This window comes from Triturus cristatus, chromosome 2_1 (assembly GCF_964204655.1).
Source record: "Triturus cristatus chromosome 2_1, aTriCri1.1, whole genome shotgun sequence".
In the NCBI taxonomy this organism is placed as follows: Eukaryota; Metazoa; Chordata; class Amphibia; order Caudata; family Salamandridae; genus Triturus; species Triturus cristatus.
In genome coordinates, this window is record NC_140581.1 from 984,353,822 (window position 1) to 984,375,925 (window position 22,104).

The window sequence follows — 22,104 nt, forward strand, 5'->3', positions numbered from 1 at the left end:
CATTCCATTATGCGAGTCGCAAAACAATGCAATTTGCGACTCGCATAATGGAAGGGACGTACAGCTGGTCCCTTATCCTTAGAAATAAATTTGACTGTGTGGGTGGAACAGCGGATTTGCAAGATACTTTTTCTGCCATGAAAAAAAAAATCCTTGTGGAACTCCTTCTTCCTTTGCACCCTCATAACATTTAGGGAGTGATGCTTCCACCACTTCCACCCAGACATACTAACAACAACGGTCTGTAGGTAGGTATATTCTTCCATTTCAATAAGTTGATATCCAAATTGGGAAATTGGGTTGGTGGTTGGGGGGTTGGGGGGGGGCGGGGGGCGTGTGAAACCCTACGCAATCAGCAACCACAATTTCTGTCAGAGTGAAGTCATAAGCAAACCCCAAATTAACTTGTGATTAACCCTCTAGTAGCTTGGTTCAAGAGCATTCAGGCTTAAAGTAGATGCAATGTGTAAAGTAGTTATGCAGCGCCTCAAACAGTAATAAAGTGAAAACATAACTGAAGAAAAATCTCCCACCAATTTAGAAAAAAAAAGGAGTAGAATTTAATAAAGTATTTGAGATCAAAACAAAAATCCAATCAGTAGAACATGACATAGCAATTTAAAAGATTTAAATGAAAATAGTGCCTAGAAGCACAAACAATATCCGTGATTTCAGAAGAAGCTTTGACAGGCCGTAGATTAATCAAAGGCAAATAAATAGCCTTGGATGCACATTTGGAGCAATTTATTGGAGGCAGCAGGCCCCGCTAAACACATTGTGGATATAAAGAGACATTTACTCTTGGAACCCCGAGCGCCGGAGATATATAGGCATAACGTGCCTTGGACTAATCTAGCCAACAGATCCAGAAGAATTACGTCTGATACATGTCATCCGTTGTGAACAAGCTGTCGTGCTGTCAAAGAAGTCAGGGTGGAACTTCATATAAGGTGAGCAGAGACATACTGTCTCTCCACTTCTGCTCATCGGTCCAATCCTTGTCCAAACATTAAAATACCTTCATTTTTTCTAACACAGGCCACACACAGATTGTTTTTAGTCCTGAAGAAGACCCCCCCCCTTAGACGAATAAACTTTCGCAATAGTCTCTGGGGTCGAAACGTCGACGCGAATTATCAAGTGCAAATGATCACCCGGAACAATGGATAACCAGATTAATTTCGAAACTGGGTTGATACATAGTCAAAATACTTCACACTTTGTCTAAATGTGGTTTTTGGATTTATATTGATGTGTCTTGTGTATATTGTGTTGTGATATATATATATATTTATTGTTTTGTATTCAATTCACGTTATTTACTTTATATGTAATTGTATAGTGTTTATCTGTGTGTGCATATATTAATTCCTTTTGAATACACAATTTATATAAATTTTCTACAACTCTTAAAGCAATTCATGATTTCTCTTTTTTATTTAATTTTGGGTTTGGATACAACTAAAATACGAAAAATGTTTCATTAAATGGCAGTCCTATCGAGAGAGAGGGACACTAATTGAATTTAAGTTTTAGGCTCTTTTGAAGCTATTAAGTGGCAGAACCACTTTTCCCTTAAAGTAGAAGCACAGAGCGTCAACTGTGGTTAGTTGGTCGCACCAGACCGGGACAAAGTCACAAGTCAATGCCGATTGCGATGAAGCATGGGGTGGATAAAAGATAACCTGTGCTCACCCTCTGGTAACGTGGCACAGAGCAGTCAGGCTTTTCTAAAAAGGCAATGTGTAAAGTATCTGTGCAACACACACACACAGTAACACAATGAAATTACCACAAAAGACACAGGTTTAGAAAAATAATTGTGATTTTATAAATAATTCAAGACTAAAACAAAAAAAATCTAAAAAGTATATGTTGAGTTCAAATTCTAAATAATAAAAAGAGTTCTATCCCATAGAAATAATAAGCGCCAATAGGGGTTATCTGGTCGCGCTGGGCCGAGGCAAAGTCAACAGCTCAAGTTGACTGTGATGGAGCACAGGCCGGGGACAACAGCTACGTAGGCCAAGTGAACAGAGTACCTTGATCCTGGTTGCAAGCAGCGAGATGCGGGGTGCAGACACGCGATGAGTCTATATCGGGCCGGTAGTTGAGGTGATGCACCAATTTTCTTCATGCAGTTGTCATGATGCACCGGGTCTGTTGAGCGAGGTGCCGGTTCTTAGTGTGGCAGTTCCAAAGATGATGCGCCAGGTTAATCCACACTGGAAGGGCGATTTATCAATCTTCTCCATGCAGTGACGCCGATGTGTTGGTTCGATGCAGCAGTTTCAAGTGCGATGTGCTATGTTCTATTCCCGCAACAGGTTTGATGCGCCTGTTCTGCTACACGTAGACTCGAGATGCGTCGATTTCTATGGTGCAAATATCTGGGTCCACTTCCAGTGAACCAGGCATAGGAGCAAGAGTAGAGACTTTGATATCCCTTTGAGTCTCAGGCAACAGGAGGCAAGCCAACATGCCCTTGGAGATCACTTTAGTTCCAAGGCAGAGTCCAGCTCTCCTCAGCAGGTCAGAGAGCAGCATGCAGCAGGACAGCACAACAGAAAAGCAAGCTTAACATGGCAGCTGTCCAGCAGAGTTTCACTTCTTGATGCAGCACAGCAGTTCTTATGTTAGAGTTGAGTTGTAGGTCCAGAAATTTCTGATTTGTTGAGGTCAGAGACCCAGTGCATATACCCAAATGCGCTTTTGAAGTGGGGGTGACTTCAAAGAAAGGCCTTTGAAGTGCACAAGTATCCTTTCTTTCTCAGACCTGGCTGCAGACTATCTGTGGGGGGTAATCAGCCCTTTGGTGTCAGGCTACTACCTATTCAGATGTGAGTGTCAGCCCCTCCCTCCTTTCAATCAATCAATCATTTATAAAGCACAACAAATCACCCATGAGGGCCTCAAGGTGCTGGAGATGGTGGCTGCTTTGTGGTGGATTTCATTAGAACATTCAGGTCTTGAGTCCTTTTCTGAACTGCTGGAGCGATGGGGCCGTCCTGAGGTGCAGAGGAAGGGTGTTCCATGTCCTGGCCACCAGGTGCGAAAAAGCGCACCCTCCATTGTTGGTTTGGCGGACTGGGGGGGGGGGGGCATCTTTGAGGTAGAGGGAGGCCGATCAAAGGTGTCTGGTCAGTTGGAGGAAGGTCAGGCATTTGTTGAGGTATGTTGATCTTTCGTTGTGCTGGGATTCGTAAGCATGGGTCAGCATCTTGAACTGGCATCTCTTCTGTATCAGTGCAGATTCAGGAAGTGGGGTGTGGTGTGGGTCCTTCCGGGGAGATCAAGGATGAATCTTGCCACTGTGTTTTGTAGTGTCTGAAGTCTCTTTAGGAGGTGTGCCATGATTCCTAGACAGAGTGTGTTTCCGTAGTCCAGCCTGCTGGTCATGAGGTCCTGCGTGATTGTCCTTCTCATGTTGACTGGGAGCCACTGAAGATCTTGCAGAGCATGTGGAGGGTGGGGAAGCAGGCAGATGAAACTGTGTTGACCTGATTTTTCATCAAGAGCTTGTTGTCCAGGGAGATGCAGAGGTTGCAGGCATAATCTGTTGGAGCCGGTGGTGGGCAGAGATTTGCGGGCCCCCATGTGTTGTTCCAGGGTGAGTTGTTGTTGCCAAAGATGAGGACTTCCTTCTTGTCTGTGTTGAGTTTGAGACAGTTGTCTTTCATCCATTGGTGATGTTAAACATTCCGGTGTGGAAGTTAGCTCTGGTGGTGGAGGGGTCTTCATTCAGTGAGATGATGAGCTGGGTGTCATCGGCTTAGGAGATGATGTTGAGTCCACGTGATCTGACGGTGTCTACCAGTGGAGTCATGCAGGTGTTGAAGAGGGTGGTGCTGAGGGATGATCCTTGGGGAACTCCACAGATGATCTTCTGGGGATCTGATGTGAAGGGTGGGAGACATATTCTCTGGGTTTTTTCGGAGAGGATGATGTGATCTATTTGAGGACTTGTCCCTGGATTCCAATGTGGTTGAGTTTGTTGATCAGTGTGTGTGAAATTCACGCTGCTGGTGGCCCTGCTGGGCAATGTTGAGGGAGCTCTGCCTGAGAAACGTCGACTAATAGCAATGATGCTACTCTTAGCGAAACGCAGACTAGCAATACAATGGGGTGCACCAGGGTCTCCTCGTATAGACACCTGGGTGCAGGATGTGGCTTATTGTTAGGAGCAGCTGGCTGCATTCTGGAACCTTTGCCCACGTCATCCCTCTCAAAGGATATTTGGGAACCCTTCACGGCCTGGCTTAGAGAAAGACAAGTGTCAACTGTAGTTACTATAACGCAGGCCACAGATAATTAATGACTAATATTGTTTCAGATATTAGCCTGGTTTATAATGTCTGAAAATCTCTGGTGGCTCAAATAAATGCTGATACACCCAGTATACCATACACTTCAAATGTCACAGGGTGCCATCGCTATTTTTGCATGCAATCCCATATATGCCCACCAATACCATGTGTATGGATAAATACTCTGAACGCATTGTACTTTACATGTTGTTTTATGCCAATTTAATGTATACATCATTGTAAAGCCTACAGATGTCTGGATGTAACATAATTCTGTTCTACACTGGTGGATCGCTGTGTAATCTATATATGAAAAGCTGTTATGTATACTGGACAGTTTGCTGCTGATTGTACATATGTTTGTATAGATTTCAATAAAAAAAATTTTTTAAATGTATAGGCACTGGTTATATGGTATACCACTTTACAAGAGACTTATAAATAAATTGAATATCCCAATTGGGTATGAACCAAAGTTACCATGTTTAAAGAAGAGAGCACATGCACTTTAGCACTGGTTAGCAGTGCTAAAGTGCTCAGAGTCCTAAAGCCAACAAACACAAGGTCAGAAAAAGAGGAGGAGGCAGAAGGTTTGGGGTCACCCTTCAGAGAGGGGCATTTTGCAACACAGTCCTTCTTGCAGAACAGCACAGCTGTGCTTTGGAGTCTTCCACATGTCCACACAGGTGTACTGAAGAGTTGGGTCTGAGGGTCCATTATGTATACCTGGTGCAGACTTTGAAGTAGGAAAGGGTTCTGGAGGTTTCTCCCCTCAGAGGTGTTGGGAATGTACTGCCTCCCTGCCCTGGCCCCAGCTTATCTGGGGTCACAAAATACTAGAGACAGAACCCTTTGGGAGTGTGCTGAGCACAACCTTTGTGATATGGAAGTGAGGTAGGGATAGCTCCTCCCCCACATCAAGTCAGCGATGGCCCATCCTGCCAGCTACTATTCACTCTTATCTCACTGTTTGGGAGCAATATACACATACTAACTGCCAGCTACACCTATTCATGTGACCCAGGATACAGGCAGCAGACACCAAATGGTTGGGACAAGCAAATGCCAACTTTCTAAAAGTTGCATTTTCATGTTTGCAACTTAAAATCCGACTTTACCCGTAAAGAGGGCTTTAAATTGCAATTCTTTAGACACCAAACTCAACATTCCTACCTGCTCCCAATTGAAAGTTACGACATATTAAATATAATAAGGGAACCCAATGTAATTCTTGCAGTATTGAAAAATGAATTTTAAGACTTTTACACTACCAGGACATGTAGAACTTGAAAGTACATGTCCAACTTTTTAAATACACTGCACCCTGCCCTCTGGACTGTTTAGGGCCTACCCTAGGGATGACTTATATTGTATTAAAAAGGAAGGTTTGGGCCTGGCAAAAGGTTTACTTTGCCAGGTCGAAATGGCAGTTTTAAAACTGCACACACAGGCTTCAATGGCAGGCCTGAAAAATGTTTAAAAGGGCTATTTAACGCCTACTAGCAGCCTTTAATATACAGGCCCTAAGCCAATTTGATCATGTTTAAAGGAGAGAGCACACACATTTTGCACTGGTAAGCAGTGGTATAGTGCACAGAATCCTAAGGACAAGAAAAAAGAGATCAGCAAAAACGGATGGGTAAAGCAAAAAGTTTAAGGCTGACAGGTCTAAAAGCCTGTATCATCTGTGGATCACAGAAGCTATTGTCCGCGACAACGTAGCAATGCAAAACAGAACTGCATATATAAGTAGTAAATATCCAAACAAATGCAAAACTGGTAACAGCTTACCATTTGATACAAAGTAAATAATTATAACCCTGTTGGAATTATAACCCAGTTGGTTGCAACCCTTTGTTAAATCCAACACATATTTTCCAAGACCTGCAACTCAGGCAGCAGGTTGAGGTAGTTTCTGAGTTGGAACATGTGAATTGTGCCTGATAAAATCTATTTAGATATCAATACAGGCACTGTAAACATCTGCCATCAAGTGAATCCATCCAGGATATCAAGCAATACTACCTTTCTTCTGGCACTAAACTGAGAATGTGGATATAAAACAATTATCAGTGGAATCTGTGACAACTTTCTCAAGGACTTTTGTAATGAAAGGCAAGTTGACAAATAGTCTTAAGGTTAAAAGAACATCACTATCTAACACTTTCCACCAGAAGGGAATTTACAACTGCTTTCAGAATGAAAGGAGGGGTAGCATATGTGGAAAGTGAATTTGTGCTTGGAAGCACTATTTACGCAAGTGTGCAGAATTTTCCTTTTCTTCCCAGGTTAATGTTGCAATCATTGGAACTGTCTTCTCACTTTCGATGATCTTAAAGGGGTTGTCCCTAATGTTGGTAAACTACCAGGAGGAGCCAAGAAGAGCACTACTCGAGGTGAACCTGAAACAAGCTAGTATGTTTTTTACCAGTCTCTGTAAACAATGTATCCATGAGCTACTGAGGCTATCTAACCAGGCACCTAGAAAGTGCCTTAACATGAAACCACAAGAACACATAACATCCAACCTAGAAGTGCTCCACTGACTCATTCTAGAGATCAGAAGAAAACTCAAAATCCTTTGTCTTACATATTAGTGCTTCTTGAACCAATCAAGAAAATACTTACACAGAAAATACCCAATGTTTATTCCCCTATTGAATCTTCAGGTCTTAATATCTATCAGTCTAAATTAAAGCAGATCAAACAAGGAGGCAGAATACTAGTGTTCAAACCAGACATTATCTATTTGGGGGATACTCAAGAACGTTATGTATTTGTATAACCTTTGATTGCTCATATCAGTCAATAGAATTGGCCCATTAGCTCCATGTGTGCCTTCTCTGCACAAGGCACTTTGAAATTGCAATGAAGTGGGGGAGCATTGTCATTCTGGAAGTTAGTTTCCCAAAAATGAAAAGATCTCAAAATAGATAGTGATGACAATTATTCTGCAACCTGTATGAGTTGAATACCAAGGAAAACATTTTCTTTGCAATATATTTTATTAAGGTTTTAGACATGGCAAACAATCGCACATTAAGAGCAGTACAATGCAGTACATACTCCTACAGTAGCAAAGCTAACATTATTTTGAGGATAATAAGTTTGATCAGAAATTGTAGCTACCCCAAATAAGAATTTTGTTTAATTTTTAATTTGTTGAATCAACCAAGAGCCCCAGGCCTTCCATTAGTGACCTAAGCCTTAATTGAGATAGATCCAAATTAGTGGGCAAGTATTTCCCACCTCATACATAGAACAATATGAAAATCCTGTTGCATTCTATGCGACGAGGAGTAGAATTGCGCCCCTTTTCAAGAACCTTGGTAGGAATGGCTCTTAGTAGATAGTCATGGGAGTCCTTTTCAACATTTATCTGGCTTAAATTCGATGAATGTATTTGGCCAAATTACTTTCTATCCTTGGTGACAGCATGTTACTGTGAATCCACACTAATCAGTTACCCACTTTAACCATAATAGCTACAGATTCCTAACTGCGTGAAAGCAAGTATTATATTCTTGCTGTGTCAACTTAGTTCCTCTTTCCACAAAGTTAACATGGTAAACGTATAAAGCAAATTTATGTCATGGTGGTAAATGAGGGTCTTTTGACATTAATCATTGGACTTCATCTTGAAACACTGTGGCTGACTGCAAATGTCATTTATGATACACTGATAGGATTCTTGCCTAGAATGGTTCTCGACAATGATGCATTCTAGCTCCTACTCTCCTTGAAACATATGTGACTGACCTTCCGATGCACTATTACGCCCTTGATGAAACCGCCTAAGTTAGGATATACAAGCCTCTTGGTTAGTGCCTAAATTGTAAAAGAATAAGTGCCAGTGCCAAAAGTCTTGCTGAGAAATCTCCAGCCAGCTCTACCAAACGTCAGAGATGATGAATACCACGGCGGCATCGTCTTGATTACATTCAGTACATTTTTAATCCACACCAGACACTCCCAACGCCTTTATCTCACTTTTTTTAGGTTGTCATCCTTGTTTTCTTTGTTTGTCACTGTTTTTCTGTCTTCCTTTTCCTCTTTTTTAACCTCTTTTGTGCTGTTCTCACTCTTGCTCCGGATCAAAGTCCGAGGACTAAGAATAAGTGCAGGTCCCTTATAATGAGTGCCGTTGGTCCCCACCTGCAATCACTGGCTGAAATTAAGCACTGATCTTGGTTCAGATATATGCAGATGACCTCACCATCACTCCATCCAGAGGTACTCAGGAACTCTCTGACAAGCTTTGCAAATAAACTGAAAACTGTATAATTTGCATTGGAAATGTTGCTAAAAAGTTACATTTAATTGGACATATGATGGAAATGTTGTTACTATGTGGTGTGTAACCTATGTCCAGAATGGCCAAATCTATTTCAGAATCTTGCAATACTCAGTGGTCATCCAAAAAGGGTGGCACAGATTCAGCTCTTTTTTTTCACATGGGCAAAACACTGCGAGGCCCAAATTTCAAAGTGCATCATCTTTATTGTGGACTCATTAGATTAAATATCCTAGATTGAGGACCCTCTATGAAACCTGTGATTAAGTCTTACCAAATCAAAGTTGTTCCAGTATTGAAAACAGGTGCATCATTATGGGTGCATGATGAGACTAATGAAAAAACAGTGTTTGCAGGCCTGATATTTAGGTTAATTTTAGAGGTGTGGAATTCAACACCTCTAAGTGCTATGTGCCTTGAAGTATAGCTAGAGTTGATTGAAATATCGTATTATATGTGTTCGCCATTGATGAGAATTTGGGAAAGTAATTGGACGAATTTTGCAAAACTATTACTAAATTGTACATATATGATTATTAGAATGGAGGCTGGTAAGAGGAAGGCTCTTTTTTACCGCATAATTCTCGAATTTAGGTTACGTGTCGTTCTCCTAAAAAATCAGAGGTACAAAGCAGTTTCAGCCCATACATGATTGTCTACTAAACTCGAAACTGGTTGATCTCTTTGACAATAGAAGGACTGCCTTTATTGACAAATACTTCCACAAGTTTCGAAAGAAGTGATATTCTGTTATCTGAATACATGACATACACAAAGACGGTCTAATTTACTGAATGGCTCAAGGCAAGACTAGGAATACTCCTCTCTGGCATATTTTTCCTAAATCTTGCATGACCCATTTCATGGAGTCAAATTGGAACTGCAGCTGAGACAATTTGCATGGATTTAAACAGAAATTGGGAGCCATGAATTTGAAGACTAACTTCTGAGAGGCAACTTGATTCCCGAAGCTCCACTTCCAAACATGACTGATTTGCAAAATGGTGAACGCTATTACCAACGTTGGTACATTTGAGCCTGAAATTTGCAGGTAGTACCTATAAAATAAACTTTATTATGTATTATATCAGCAGACTGGCCTTGTGCTTGGTTTTGACATTATACGAAAACATCTGTAATTTGAATTGAGCTGCTAACTGCTAAAGGTCTTGCCTCCTGTGGATTTCAAATATCTTTTCCTACTTGTGTGTTTTGCTTTTTTATAAGTATCGTGGAACCTATAGTATTAAGGGTATATGTTAAATTTATTTTTAATACAAAATTCCCAAACTTTAATGCATAAAAGTTAGAACAATGTACTCTCAGCACATGTTTCACAGAGACCGAAAGCCAACAAAATGCCCCATCAGCAAACGGTGATTCCTGTCATGCATGGTGTATTCAGCATACAAATATACAAAAATCTCCAGCAAGCAGTACTTCTAGATGTCTTGTGGAATGTAGATCAACCTGTGGTACTAGTAGATAGAGACAACAGTGACCAAATTTACAGAATCATCATTTTTGTTTCTCCACAGAGCCATGCTGATGACTGCCTGTGACGTGTCTGCAATAGCAAAGCCTTGGCCAGTGCAGCAGCGGGTAATTATTTATTGACAAGCAAGATTTGCTTGTGTGTATCTATTGCAAAAGCGAAGAGTGGTGAAAAAGCTGCATGTTTGTTGTTGCTTGGAAGGGCTGTCCTTCAAGACCACGGCATTTCGTGAAAGGTTATAATGTCCCATTACTGCCCCATTAGGTTTTGGTGATGGGGCTTCAGGTAATCTTTTGCACCTCAATCACTCTCATTCCTGCCGTCCAGCTTTCTGTCACGTGCTTTTTCTACACATGCTTCCTCCTCCTGACTATCCTCTCACCTCCTCAACTACACATTTAACTGCCTTTGTTTGCTCTCCATCTCTACGTTTTCAATCTGCTTGCCTACTTTCCATTCCTGTCACCCATGTCTTCTCCCTTGCATTCTGTCCCTCGCCTCACTATGGCTTTATCCCATCTCCTCTTACGCCTTCATCCTCACTTGATTTCTCATCCTCCCATTGTTCCACACATCTGTCTTCCTGCTTCTAAATTCTTTTTCTGTCTCAGTTTTCCCCAATCCCTTGTTTCCCAACTTGACTTGCGTCTTAGCTCTGCTCACCAATCGATGCTCTGCTCCTGGTTTTGCAGGCATGCCTTGATCAGGTAGATTCTGATGTAAAATAGAGATACATACATGTGGCCGGTGATACCTATAAATGGTAGGGTGACTTCTTCTAGAACATACAGGAGCAGCACTCAGAACCGTGAAAATGACTATTGCCCTCACAATCCAGCACTGGCATATTTATTTAGGCCAGAGAAGACAGCCAACCAGCATCAGAGAAGACAACCAAACAGCATCAGAGAAAACAACCAAACAGCATCAGAGAAGTCAACCAAACAGCATCAGAGAAGTCAACCAAACAGCATCAGAGAAGACAACCAAACAGCATCAGAGAAGACAACCAAACAGCATCAGAGAAAACAACCAAACAGCATCAGCGAAGACAACTAAACAGCATCAGAGAAGACAACCAAACAGCATCAGAGAAGACAACCAAGCAGCACCAGAGAAGACAACCAAACAGCATTTGAGAAGACAGTCAAACAGCATCAGAGAAGAGAATCAAACTGCATCGGAGAAGACAACCAACCAGTATCAGAGAAGAAAATCAAGCATCATCATCAAAGACAACCAAACAGGATTAGGCATGTGAAACTGAACATGCAAATTAATATGTTGAACTCATGTCCTCTCTGTGATCTGCCGTCCCCAAAACAAAAGCACGCTTGTGCTTTTTCCAATTGTTCCTTCCCACTTGAAAACAATAATTTAAGGGCATCTGCTCTGTTCATAATTCTTGGTATCCTTAGATTGTAGTATGAGACCTCTCGTAACAGCCTAAGTACTGCATCCTGCTAAAGCAAGGGCTTGCAACTTACTAGAGGGGCCTGTTGTAATGGGTTAAGGTAGTGCAGACTGCTATAGCAAGGTATTATGTCTGACTTGAGAGGCTTTAGTATTGGCCGAAGGTCCTGCCGCCTACATCAGGAAAATACTGATTGCAGCTTTTCAAAACTCTGAGAGCATGCAAACTTGAAAGCCACATTTCACTGAGGGTTGGTTGTGTCTTTATTTAAATCATGTTTTTTTGCAAGTGCAGAGTTTGAAAAAGGTAATTAATGGGGCTGATCAGAGAATATAAACATGTTTTGCCAGAGCTGATGTGTCTGGCTTGCATTTGTCAGTTATATTGGAAGAAACAAGCGATTCTGAGAGGGCAATGCCAGTGCTACAAAAAGACAAGCGTAGTGAGCTGCCCCACAGTGCCACCCGAAAGACTGCTGTAGAGCAGAAGAAGTGCCAGAAATGTTCTCAAAAATGCATTTGTTGATAGTGGAGGCAGAACACCCAAATAGCAATATATCGTTTACCGTTCGCCAGAGCTGTGAGTGAGACAATTAGGACTTTGTAAGTGATCTTTTTAGGTCGAAGCCTACCAGCTGTCTGGTTACGAAAATACTTCTTGTGGGTTTTATGAAAGCTTCCCTGTAAATGTACTCCGTCCATTGCTTCCCATTGACTTAGTAGTTTGTAAATCACATTTTCTTGCTTTGTATTAGCTGGCTTTATTTGTTTTAGGCTGCCCAGCTTCAGTTCGTCCCTCCCAAGGAGCAAAGCCTTTTCACACTACCTCTCCTTGTATTCTTCTATGAGTGTTCCTTTCTGTAAACAGGCCTGCAAATCCTTATCTTGTAACATTTGCTGTGCATGCAAAGACAGAGTTCAGTTGTCAGGCTTTGTCTTCCGCGGGAACGTGGTGTTTACTTTTCTTTCTCAAACTTCAAAGTGAGAGGATTTATGTGACAATCTTGCAAGGTACTGGAGGTAGGAAAGTGTTTTTTTTTGGCACACAACAACATTTAATAAATGAACTCTGCAAGTATTTTAGAATATGGCAGAATTAGGAAAGCACAAATGAAGTACATTTTTTATTAATTCAGGAGTGTGCTGGAAACAAAGATTTTAGTATGATCAAAACAAATCGATACAATAGGTGATTCCATTTCCACGTGCGTGTGATTGTGCACTGTATAGTTTTATTTGTAAAACTGTAGGTCATTGCAAATGCAGTTCAATTGAAAATGTGTTGTCTGTTATGGCAGTGTGCTACCACACCATGCATACTCCAGTCTACTCCGCTCCACTCTACTCTGCACCACTGCACGCCCATGCACTCTACTTTGCACCACTCTACTTTACACCACTCCATGCCACTGCACTCAGTACCACTGCACTCGACTCCACTCTACACCACTGCACTATACGCCCCTTCACTCTATGCTCCTCTATTCTGCACCACTCTGCTTTATACCAATACACTCTACTCTACACCACTGCACACTTCGCCAATGCACTCTATACCACTCTCATCTAGGCTACTACATTATCGTCTGCACAACCCCATTCTACGCCACTCCACCCAACAGAACTCTACAACTCTGCACTCTATGCCACTGGACTCTATGCCAATACACTCTATGCTAATGCACTCTACTCTGTACCATTCCACTCTACACCCCTGCACTCTACGCCAATTCCCTTTAAACCACTCTAATCAACTCTGCACCACTGCACTCTATGCCACTGCGCTATACACCCTTTTGTTCTATGCCATTACACTCTATGCCACTATACTGTATGCCACTGCACTCTACTCGGAAACAATCTGCTCTACTCCACTGCACTCTGTTCAACTCTACTCCACTCTGCTCCACACCAGTCCAGTCTATGCCACTGCACTCTATGGCACTTTTCTCTAATCTGCACCACTGTGGTCTATACCACTCTACTCTACTCTATGCCACTCTACTCTACGCCACTCTACTCTACATCACTACATTCTACATCAATGCACTCTGCACCACTCTGCTCTGCACTATTGCACTCTCTGTCACTGAACGCTACGCCACTCTACTCTGCATTACTGCACTCTACACCACTACACTCTGTAGCACTCCACTCTATGCCACAGCACTTTACACCACTCAACTCTTTGGCGCTGTACTCTACTCTGCATCACTCTGTGCCACTCTGCACCACTCTATGCCACTGTACTCTGCACCACTGCACTCCACGCCACTGTACTTTATGACACTGCAGTCAATGTCACTCTACTCTGCACAACTCCACTCTGCACCACTGCACTCTATGCCACTGCACCCTACATTGCACCATTCCAATCTATGCCACTACATTCCGCGACGATGCATTATATGCTTCTGAATTCTATGCTGCTGCACTCTACATCACTGCACTCTACACCACTATACTCTGCAACACTGTATGAAAGTGCACTCTACACCAGTCCACTCTACTCTGTTCCACACCGCTCCATTATACTCTGCTCTATGCCACTACACTCTACTCTGCACCACTCTATGCCACTGCATTCTACACTATTCTACAACAAATGCACTTTACGCCACTGCAGTCTAAGTCACTGCACTCTACTCTGTGTCACTGTGGTGAACGCCACAGCACACTGCACCAATGCACTGTACACAACTGCAGTCTATGACACACTACTCTGCAACACTGCACTCTGTGCCACAGAACTCTACGCCATTCTACTCTGCACGACTGCATTCTATGCCAGTGTTCTCTATGCCACTGCACTCTACTCTGCATCACTCCACACCACTACACTCTGCAGCACTCAACTCTATGCCACTGCACTCTATGGCAGCATATTCTACTCTGCACCACTCTATGCCACTTTAACATGTACCACTCGATGCCACTGCACTCTATGCCACTCTACTCGGCACCCCTCAACTCTGCACCACTGCACTCTACACCACTGCAATCTAGTATTCAACGCTCTTATCTATGCACTACATTCTACACCACTTAATTCTATGCTGCTGCACTCTACACCATTGCACTCTACACCAGTTCACTCTACTCTACGTCACTCTAGTATACGCATCTCTATGCAACTCCACTCTATGCCTCTCCAATACACAATACTTTATGCTACTCCGCGAAACTCTACTCCACTTTTCACCATTTCACTCTCCGACACTCCATGCCACTCTCCTCTATGTCACTAACTTTTAGCCATGCTGAACATCAGCCACTCAGCTGTACAACATGGCTAAAACACCTTGGCAAAGCCATTAGCTCTTGCATAGGCAAGACCTATTGGCTTTGCCAATGCTTGTTTAGTCAGCTCACCTGCATTCTTGATTGAACATAAAAAGGTCAGCTGGCCATCCTTAATCAAGGGCACATGTTCTAGAATTCATTTAGAGCTGGATTCACTAACGTTTTGTAGCAACTTTTGCAGACTGAAAAAGGTTACAGATATACTCCTTGCAAGGGCAGGAATAAGTCCCCAAAATGAGTGTAGGTGTATCGAAAAGAGGTCTCGGGAAGAAAAAAGTCTTTTCCCTGGGAGTAAGGACAAAAAGTTAAGCACTGCATATTCATCATCCGTTTACTTTTATACATGCAAAACATGAGCAACAATTTATGCATGCGAGTACTACACATTTTCAGGGTTACTCATGAAATTTATTACGAATTACCAGAAAGTTTGAAATATTTTCTGTAGGAAACTGGCTCTTTATGTGATAAATCCATGATTTGATATACAGTGTAAAGAGTTCAGGGGTTCCCTTACTAGTGGACAGGGGCTTGCTATGCAATCCCAAAGAGCTCAATTAGGGGGTAGTGTGGTCGAGCAGCCTTAGGCTTAACACAGAGGATTGCAAGACATTCACAAAATACACACATGAAGGAGATCCACACCAATTTATAAAAATAGCCAGTATCTTTATATATGTTAAGACATCAGAAAAAACTCATTCAGGTAAGTACATTTTTAAATATAAATTCTTTTCACTTTAAAAAGTTGACACTGCAATTTCTGAGTTCTACACTGTTGCACTATGGAAGGAAACAAAAGTTCTGCAAACGGGTATAGTACATCGACTTACAGAACCAATCTCCAGGAGTTAAGGTAAGTGGTGGGCAAGGTCCAAGGCAGCGTCCGGTGCCCAGTGCGTTTCAATGGGGATCGGTCTCTGTAAAAAGAAGCTTAAGGTTCTGGTTAGGAAGCCAGTCAGGCTGAACCAGCGAGTAGACTCAGGCCTTGCGATGCTTGGTATGGGGGGACACCTTTGGTCCTCGACTCCAAGGCCTAGGGGGACGTGTGCTGAGGTGTCTCTAGGGGTCGTTTTTTTCCTTGCGGGGGCTGTCACAGTAGAGGGGCCTGCTTGCAGAGGCTGCAGGCTAGTTGGGGAGTCCAGGAGGGGTAAAACCACAATGAATTCGAGCTCTAGAGGGCTGGGGAACCTTGTTGCACCATTGGCCCACTTCAACTCGGGCCGAAGGGGACTGGTGCAGTGGTTGCTTCAGGTGTCGGGTTTTGTCGGTTCTGGAGGCCATAGAGTCTTTTCTTTGGAGTTTCACAGGTCCGCTGTTCACAGGAGGTCTTGAGGCTTTTTCAAAGGCAGGCAGTCCTCCCACGTTTTTGGAGTCAACAGTTGCGGGACAAGTCGACTTTGGTGCAGTTTTCGACAAGGGCTGCAGACAGGACGGGTGGAGGGGGGCTGGGTTGGGGCCAAGTCCTGTGCTCTAGTCACTCTTCTCTGCTTTTGGTGCTCTTCGCTGTCCTCTCTCTTCTTAGGTTGTCAGGATCTGGATCTCTGGTGCCAAGGCCTCCCCTGAATATTAAATTTAGGTGTGTTAGAGGGGGTGGCAGGTAGTAGCCTATGGGCTACTTACCTTTAGGTTGACTACATTCTCATATGACTACTTCCGTTGGAAAGTGGGCATAACCCTGACCCTGGCTGGTTAATTCTCTCCACGACAAGATGGAGATTTCTGAAGAGAGTGGTCCACATTACCTGCCCCAACCTAGGGGTGGTGCTGGCGGAATGTGGGCACCCCTCCCATCTAACTAATTTTCTCGCATGTCCTCCCACCAAACGTGGAGCAGGACAGGGAGGTTAGCATCCTCTCCTATGAGAGAAACCAGAGTCACATACCAAACGCGGAAGGGCTTCTTTGACGCTCTCTTGCCTTGGCAGGCTAATCTGCAGGTCACCTCGTGGTAGGGGGTGGAAGACATTCAATCTCAGAGTAGGCCTTGTTTCTGCTCCCCTCCCCTCCCCCAAGAGCGAAGGCCCTCACCTTGGGGGTCAGGAATTCATCTCTGGTGTCAGGCTACCTAAAACCAGTTTAGAGCTAGCCATTGGCCTGACTCTCTGGGGCCTTTACCTGCTCCGGGCCCGAAGGTTAGGAACTTGGGTTTTACCATTGATAGTAATCTTTCTCTCAGAGCCCAAGTGTCTGAAGTCACCGTGACTTGCTTTGTGGTTCCCAAGTGGCTAAAAAAAATCCTTTGGTTAATTCCACCTGCAGCCCAAAGAACTATATTGCAGGCACTGTGATCTCCAGACTTGACTTTGGCAATGTATTGTACTTGTGCGCAGATAAGACCTCCGTTCGCCGTCTGCAGCTCATTCAAAACGCGCCCGCTCGCCTGCTCTTTCGGTTGCCTCGACAAGCCTCTAGCTCCCCTCTGCTCCATCAACTTCATTGGCTTAAGGTAAACAAACGCATCGAGTTCAAGGCTCTATGTTGCATGTTTCGAGCGAAGCATGGCTTGGCCCCCTCGTACATACAAAGCCTGGGCAAATCTTACCTAACTACCGCCAGTTGAGATCGGCCAGCCTCTTTCTTTTTCCTGTTCCTAGAGTGCGGTTGACCCGTATGAGAGACCGCTTGGTCTCCTACTTTGGACCTAAACTTTGTCATTCCCTTCCTTTGGAACTTAGGGCGTGTCAGTCGTTTTTAGCATTCCGTAAAAACTAAAAACCTTTCTTTGTAACCAAGTTTCAACTATCTGCAATCTCGCTTGCCCTGCTTAATGACGGGAAACCCTGTTGGGTAGCTGTGTGCTTTATTAATCTTTTAAATAAATAAATAGTCAGCCCACTAGCATTGGGTTCAGTTTCAGGGGGGACCTCTGAGGTGCCCTCTGGATGCATGTATTGATAAATCCAACACTGGAATCAGTGTTGGTTCATCAATATGAGGTGTTTGATATCGAACATCCCTATTTTCAATGAAGCCATCATGTAGCTGGGGAACTAATTTTTACCAGTGCCCAGAACATGATTTAAAAATGGCTTCCCTGTTCACTTGCACTGGCAGTATTCACAATGACCAGCACAGGGGCAAATCTGCTCTTGCAGGTATGTCCACACATATAATATTAAGCACCATGCCTTATGGCTAACTTACAAATATTATATGCAGTGGTAGGGGACATGGCACTCGTGGATGAGTGATATGTGTCTTCATCCCACCCCTGCACTGCCCACCACTTTTCCCTGACAGAAGCCACTACTGCTTTTGTCTGCACCAAGACACACAGCCTGCAATGGCAGTCATTCATGCGCTTGGTGAGGGGTCCTTTAGGGTTGCAGCCCTTAGGGGCCCTCTTTAGCACCTCAGGCCCTAGGGGCCAGGGTACCATTTGTGGTGGTGTTATTCCTGACAAGGTTATTCGGTTAAATTGAAAGTTGGCATGTGTAAGTAAAAATGTCATACTTCCCTGAAACATCCATGGGTCAGGACCTACATTTGGAAACGAACTTCTCACGTAGGTTTATTAGAGCTAAATGTAACTGGTTGTTCTAATTTAAATGGTCTTTAAATTGAGTTTTCTGGAACATTCGGAGTGTAAACATTTTCCATGTGTTTCTTGCAGATAGCTGAGCTTGTCGCAGCAGAGTTCTATGATCAAGGAGACAAGGAGAGGAATGAACTGAATATTGAGCCAACAGTAAGTACAATGTTGTTGCATCCACCCTACATCGGTCTCACTATTATTCAGCAATGTATACTAGTGTCATAGTTACTTTGTATGGTCAGTAGGTTTGTAGTGATTTGTATGTTGAACCTGCATGTTGAGTATTTTCACTTACGAGATCCAGAACAGGGTTGGGTGAAGTAGCTGTTCCACGACAATACCACAAACCAGGTCTTTGACTTACACAGTGCCCTAAACTAGCAGATTTCACAAAGATGTCAAGTTAGTTTCAGAAAGATGTCTAGTAGGATCTGTATGTGGCCCTGAGAGGAAATGGTAGCTGAATCTTGTCATCCGTTGTGCCATTAGCAAGTTCTATTCATGTTATGGTATGATCTCTTGGTATAGTGCAGCGAATCGTCCCCAAAGGAATATCTAAGCGTTTCTGCTGAAGTATATGACTAGCAAAAACTAACTAAAACAGCCATGTTTTTAAGAGTATTTTTTAACTTTCCCAGCTCTGTGCACACGGGAATTGGTAGGGGAAGTCTATTCCAATAGAAAGGTGCCAAATACGAAAAATACCTCCCTCCAAATCTGGAGGTACAAATCCATGGAATTTGAAGAAGGGCTTTGTCTGTAGATGTCAGCAATCTAGTCGGGTGATAGTAGTTTATTCTATGTTGTAGGTAGGTTGGAGCCATGCAGTTCAGGGTTTTCTAGGTAAGGCAGCACATATTAAAGATGAGACTTTTTTTATAGGTGGCCAGTGCAGAGAATGTAGTATTGGAGCAGAGGGAGAGCCAGACAGAAGATTGCACACCAGTCTGGCTGCTTTATTCTGCAGCACCTGCAATTTAGATAATAAGGTCTCATTAGCACCTGCAAATAAAGCATTTCCATAGTCAAGACGTCTTGTAATTAAGGCTTGAACTATGGTTTTCCTAGAAGTAAATCCAAGTAAATGCCTTTTTCAACTGTGCATGGTGGCAAAACAAGTTCTGCAAAGGGTTGAAAGCGTTCTTTCATGGACAAAGATGTATCCAGCTTTACTCCAAGACTTTTAACTACTTGTTTTGGGGACGAGCAGATACCAGTACGGAAGACCACCAATCCAACTTCCACAGGTGTTGGGCTTTCCCAAATAAGAGAATTTCCGTCTTTTCTCCATTTAATTGCAGGCAGTTGTAAGACATCCAGGATGCAACCCTCCTCACGCAATCAGAGACGCGGGCTTTCACCCCTTCCAAGTCAAGACCAAAGGAGATAACCAGCTGCGTGTCATAGGCCTAAAATGTTGTCTCGAAACCACATTTAGGGTCGGATAACGCAAATGGCAATTTTATACACATTACAAGACTTTGCTCAATAGGCGTATGTGGCCTACACTAAAAACTAACAAGGGTTCCAGTGTAGGAAAAATTAGCTCGACAGACAACCCAAAGTAATGCAGAGTGTACATCTTGTTGAATAGTCCTACAGGTAAAATCGAACAGTATTTGTTACTCAGCAGTGTTTTCCCAACGAGGAACCACACGTTCTTAGAAAGTGATGATGTTGGAGCAAATAAGTCTTTGAAAGAGACTTTAATGAGGATTCGTCTGAATATGCTGTTGTGAAACAGCAGCCATGTTTGCGCCTTCTTCAAAGGACCCATAGTTTGATATTTTCTGGGTGATGTCATCCCATGACTCATTGTTATACAATTAACTTCGAGTAGAACTTTAATAGCAGCTCATTGCCCCATATTACTTTCCTTTTCTGTTTTTTTACTGCTTTATTTCACATTTCGTTCATTGTGCTATTGTGCACTGTTTTATCTTGGATTTCAGGACTTGATGAACAGAGAGAAAAAAGATAAAATTCCGAGCATGCAGGTCGGGTTTATTGATGCCATCTGCTTACAGCTCTATGAGGTAAGTGAAAGGTGGATATTTGAACTAGAAAACCACACAATGAATTTTGCAATTAACTTACAACAAAGATCTGTAAAGTATTCTATACAAAGAAAAACACTGTATACAAATTAAAAGAGAATATAAAAAATGCACTAGTCAGGATATCTATGAAGATTCTTGAAAGCATCGAATATTTCCTATATTATTATTATTAATAATATTAATTTATTTTTCAATTTTGGGTTTTACATTCAGGGTGGACTGCTCCAGTGTCCACGATAAAGAGGATTGTGGGGTTAGGGAGAGCAAGATGAAAAGGGAGAGGGCGAGGAACATTATTTCCCAGGCACCAAGAATTCTGGGCCCTTGATTTATTGAGCTATGGCCATTCCAGATTGATTGAGCTGTGGTTATAGAAGTTTGATGACTGTTCCCAATGTAATGGAAAGCAAAGAAAGAAAACTATATGAGGTGTATTCCTAGGATTTTTTTTCTTGCAAAATAGTCATTATTAAATATGGTTTGACAGTTTTACCTGCCTGCAAGACCTTATTGTGAACCATTAAAATAAAGTGGGCATTGAGTCAGCCCCCGTCAGCCATTAGTTTGTTTGGGTCAGCCTTCTTCAGCTATTGTTTTGAGACTTGTTAATGACATCTTGGATTAACCATGAGGAGTATACTTCTCTCACCTCATGCTACCAGTGTTCTGGTGTATGTTTCTACTTAAGAAGTACTAAACTTGCAAAGCTTGTGGTGCATTGTTTTCAGCATGTTACGGGGACTATTTTGTGATCACAGAAACCATCTTGAAAAAAAGGCCTCACTTTCTACATTATAAACAAATTTTCATTTAAAGTATGCTCTAAAACATAATGGCGCGATTCACAAACCGCATTTTGTAGTATGAAAAGTAGTAATACATTGTCCTAGTCAGCATACTGAAAATGCAATTCACAAACCAACGGATGGAGACCTCGGCCTTTCCTACCTTTTCTGTGCGAACATTGTATCCAAGATGGCGGAGATCTGTGCACATATTAGTTAATTAAGTAAATGTGGGAAGCATCAGGGGGAGTAGTGGGAAAATAGAGAATAATTTCTCAGAAATGGGTGGGATTGAGGGAAATTGAAATAGGAGTTCGGAAGGGAGATGCCAATGTGGAACACACACCCACAAAAGAGTAAGACCCTTGCAATTCAAAAAATTGCATAACATTGGAGAGTTACACTTAGGTGCAGGAATATATCTACACATGAATAAATATACACTTGTATGCGTACCTCTGTGACTTGGGCCCTAAGTAAGTAAATGCTTTATATGTCATATTATTTTTAAAGAAATTTATTTTGGGTGTGAAAAAAACGATTCATAAAAATACATATATCTTCTTTCAAAATGAGACTTGACAGATATTATCTAGTATTTTACTTTCATGGATGAGCTGTGTCATCACTGTAGTCAGGCACCAGCTTCAGTCGCGTGGTCAGATCTGGCAGTTTGTTTTCATTGTGAGCATCCCCACCACTCCCAACGATGTGGCCTGGCTGCCATCTTCATGACTAACACTCCCACAATCAAAACAATTACATAGGTTTTTATTCAAGTGTACTCGGATTTACTATAAGAAAACACTCTTTGGTTGTCATGTGTTTCTCACAGAAATCTTCAACATCTGTTGGAAAACTTGAAAGTCTGTTTTCTATGTTGAGGCAGAAGTGCGTATCAAAAATACT

At 42.5% G+C, this 22,104-nt stretch overlaps 1 protein-coding gene across 5 annotated transcripts in view; it reads left to right on the forward strand.

Annotated features, from left to right (window-relative positions):
• PDE5A (phosphodiesterase 5A) overlaps nt 1-22,104 on the forward strand; it is a 708,225-nt gene that overhangs the window by 667,194 nt on the left and 18,927 nt on the right. For all 5 annotated transcript variants that reach the window (XM_085634223.1, XM_085634230.1, XM_085634240.1 and 2 more), the window contains exons 18-20: nt 10,140-10,203; nt 18,429-18,503; nt 20,303-20,386. In XM_085634223.1, coding sequence (XP_085490349.1) covers nt 10,140-10,203; nt 18,429-18,503; nt 20,303-20,386 — 223 coding nt within the window. The remainder of the gene's footprint in view (nt 1-10,139; nt 10,204-18,428; nt 18,504-20,302; nt 20,387-22,104) is intronic.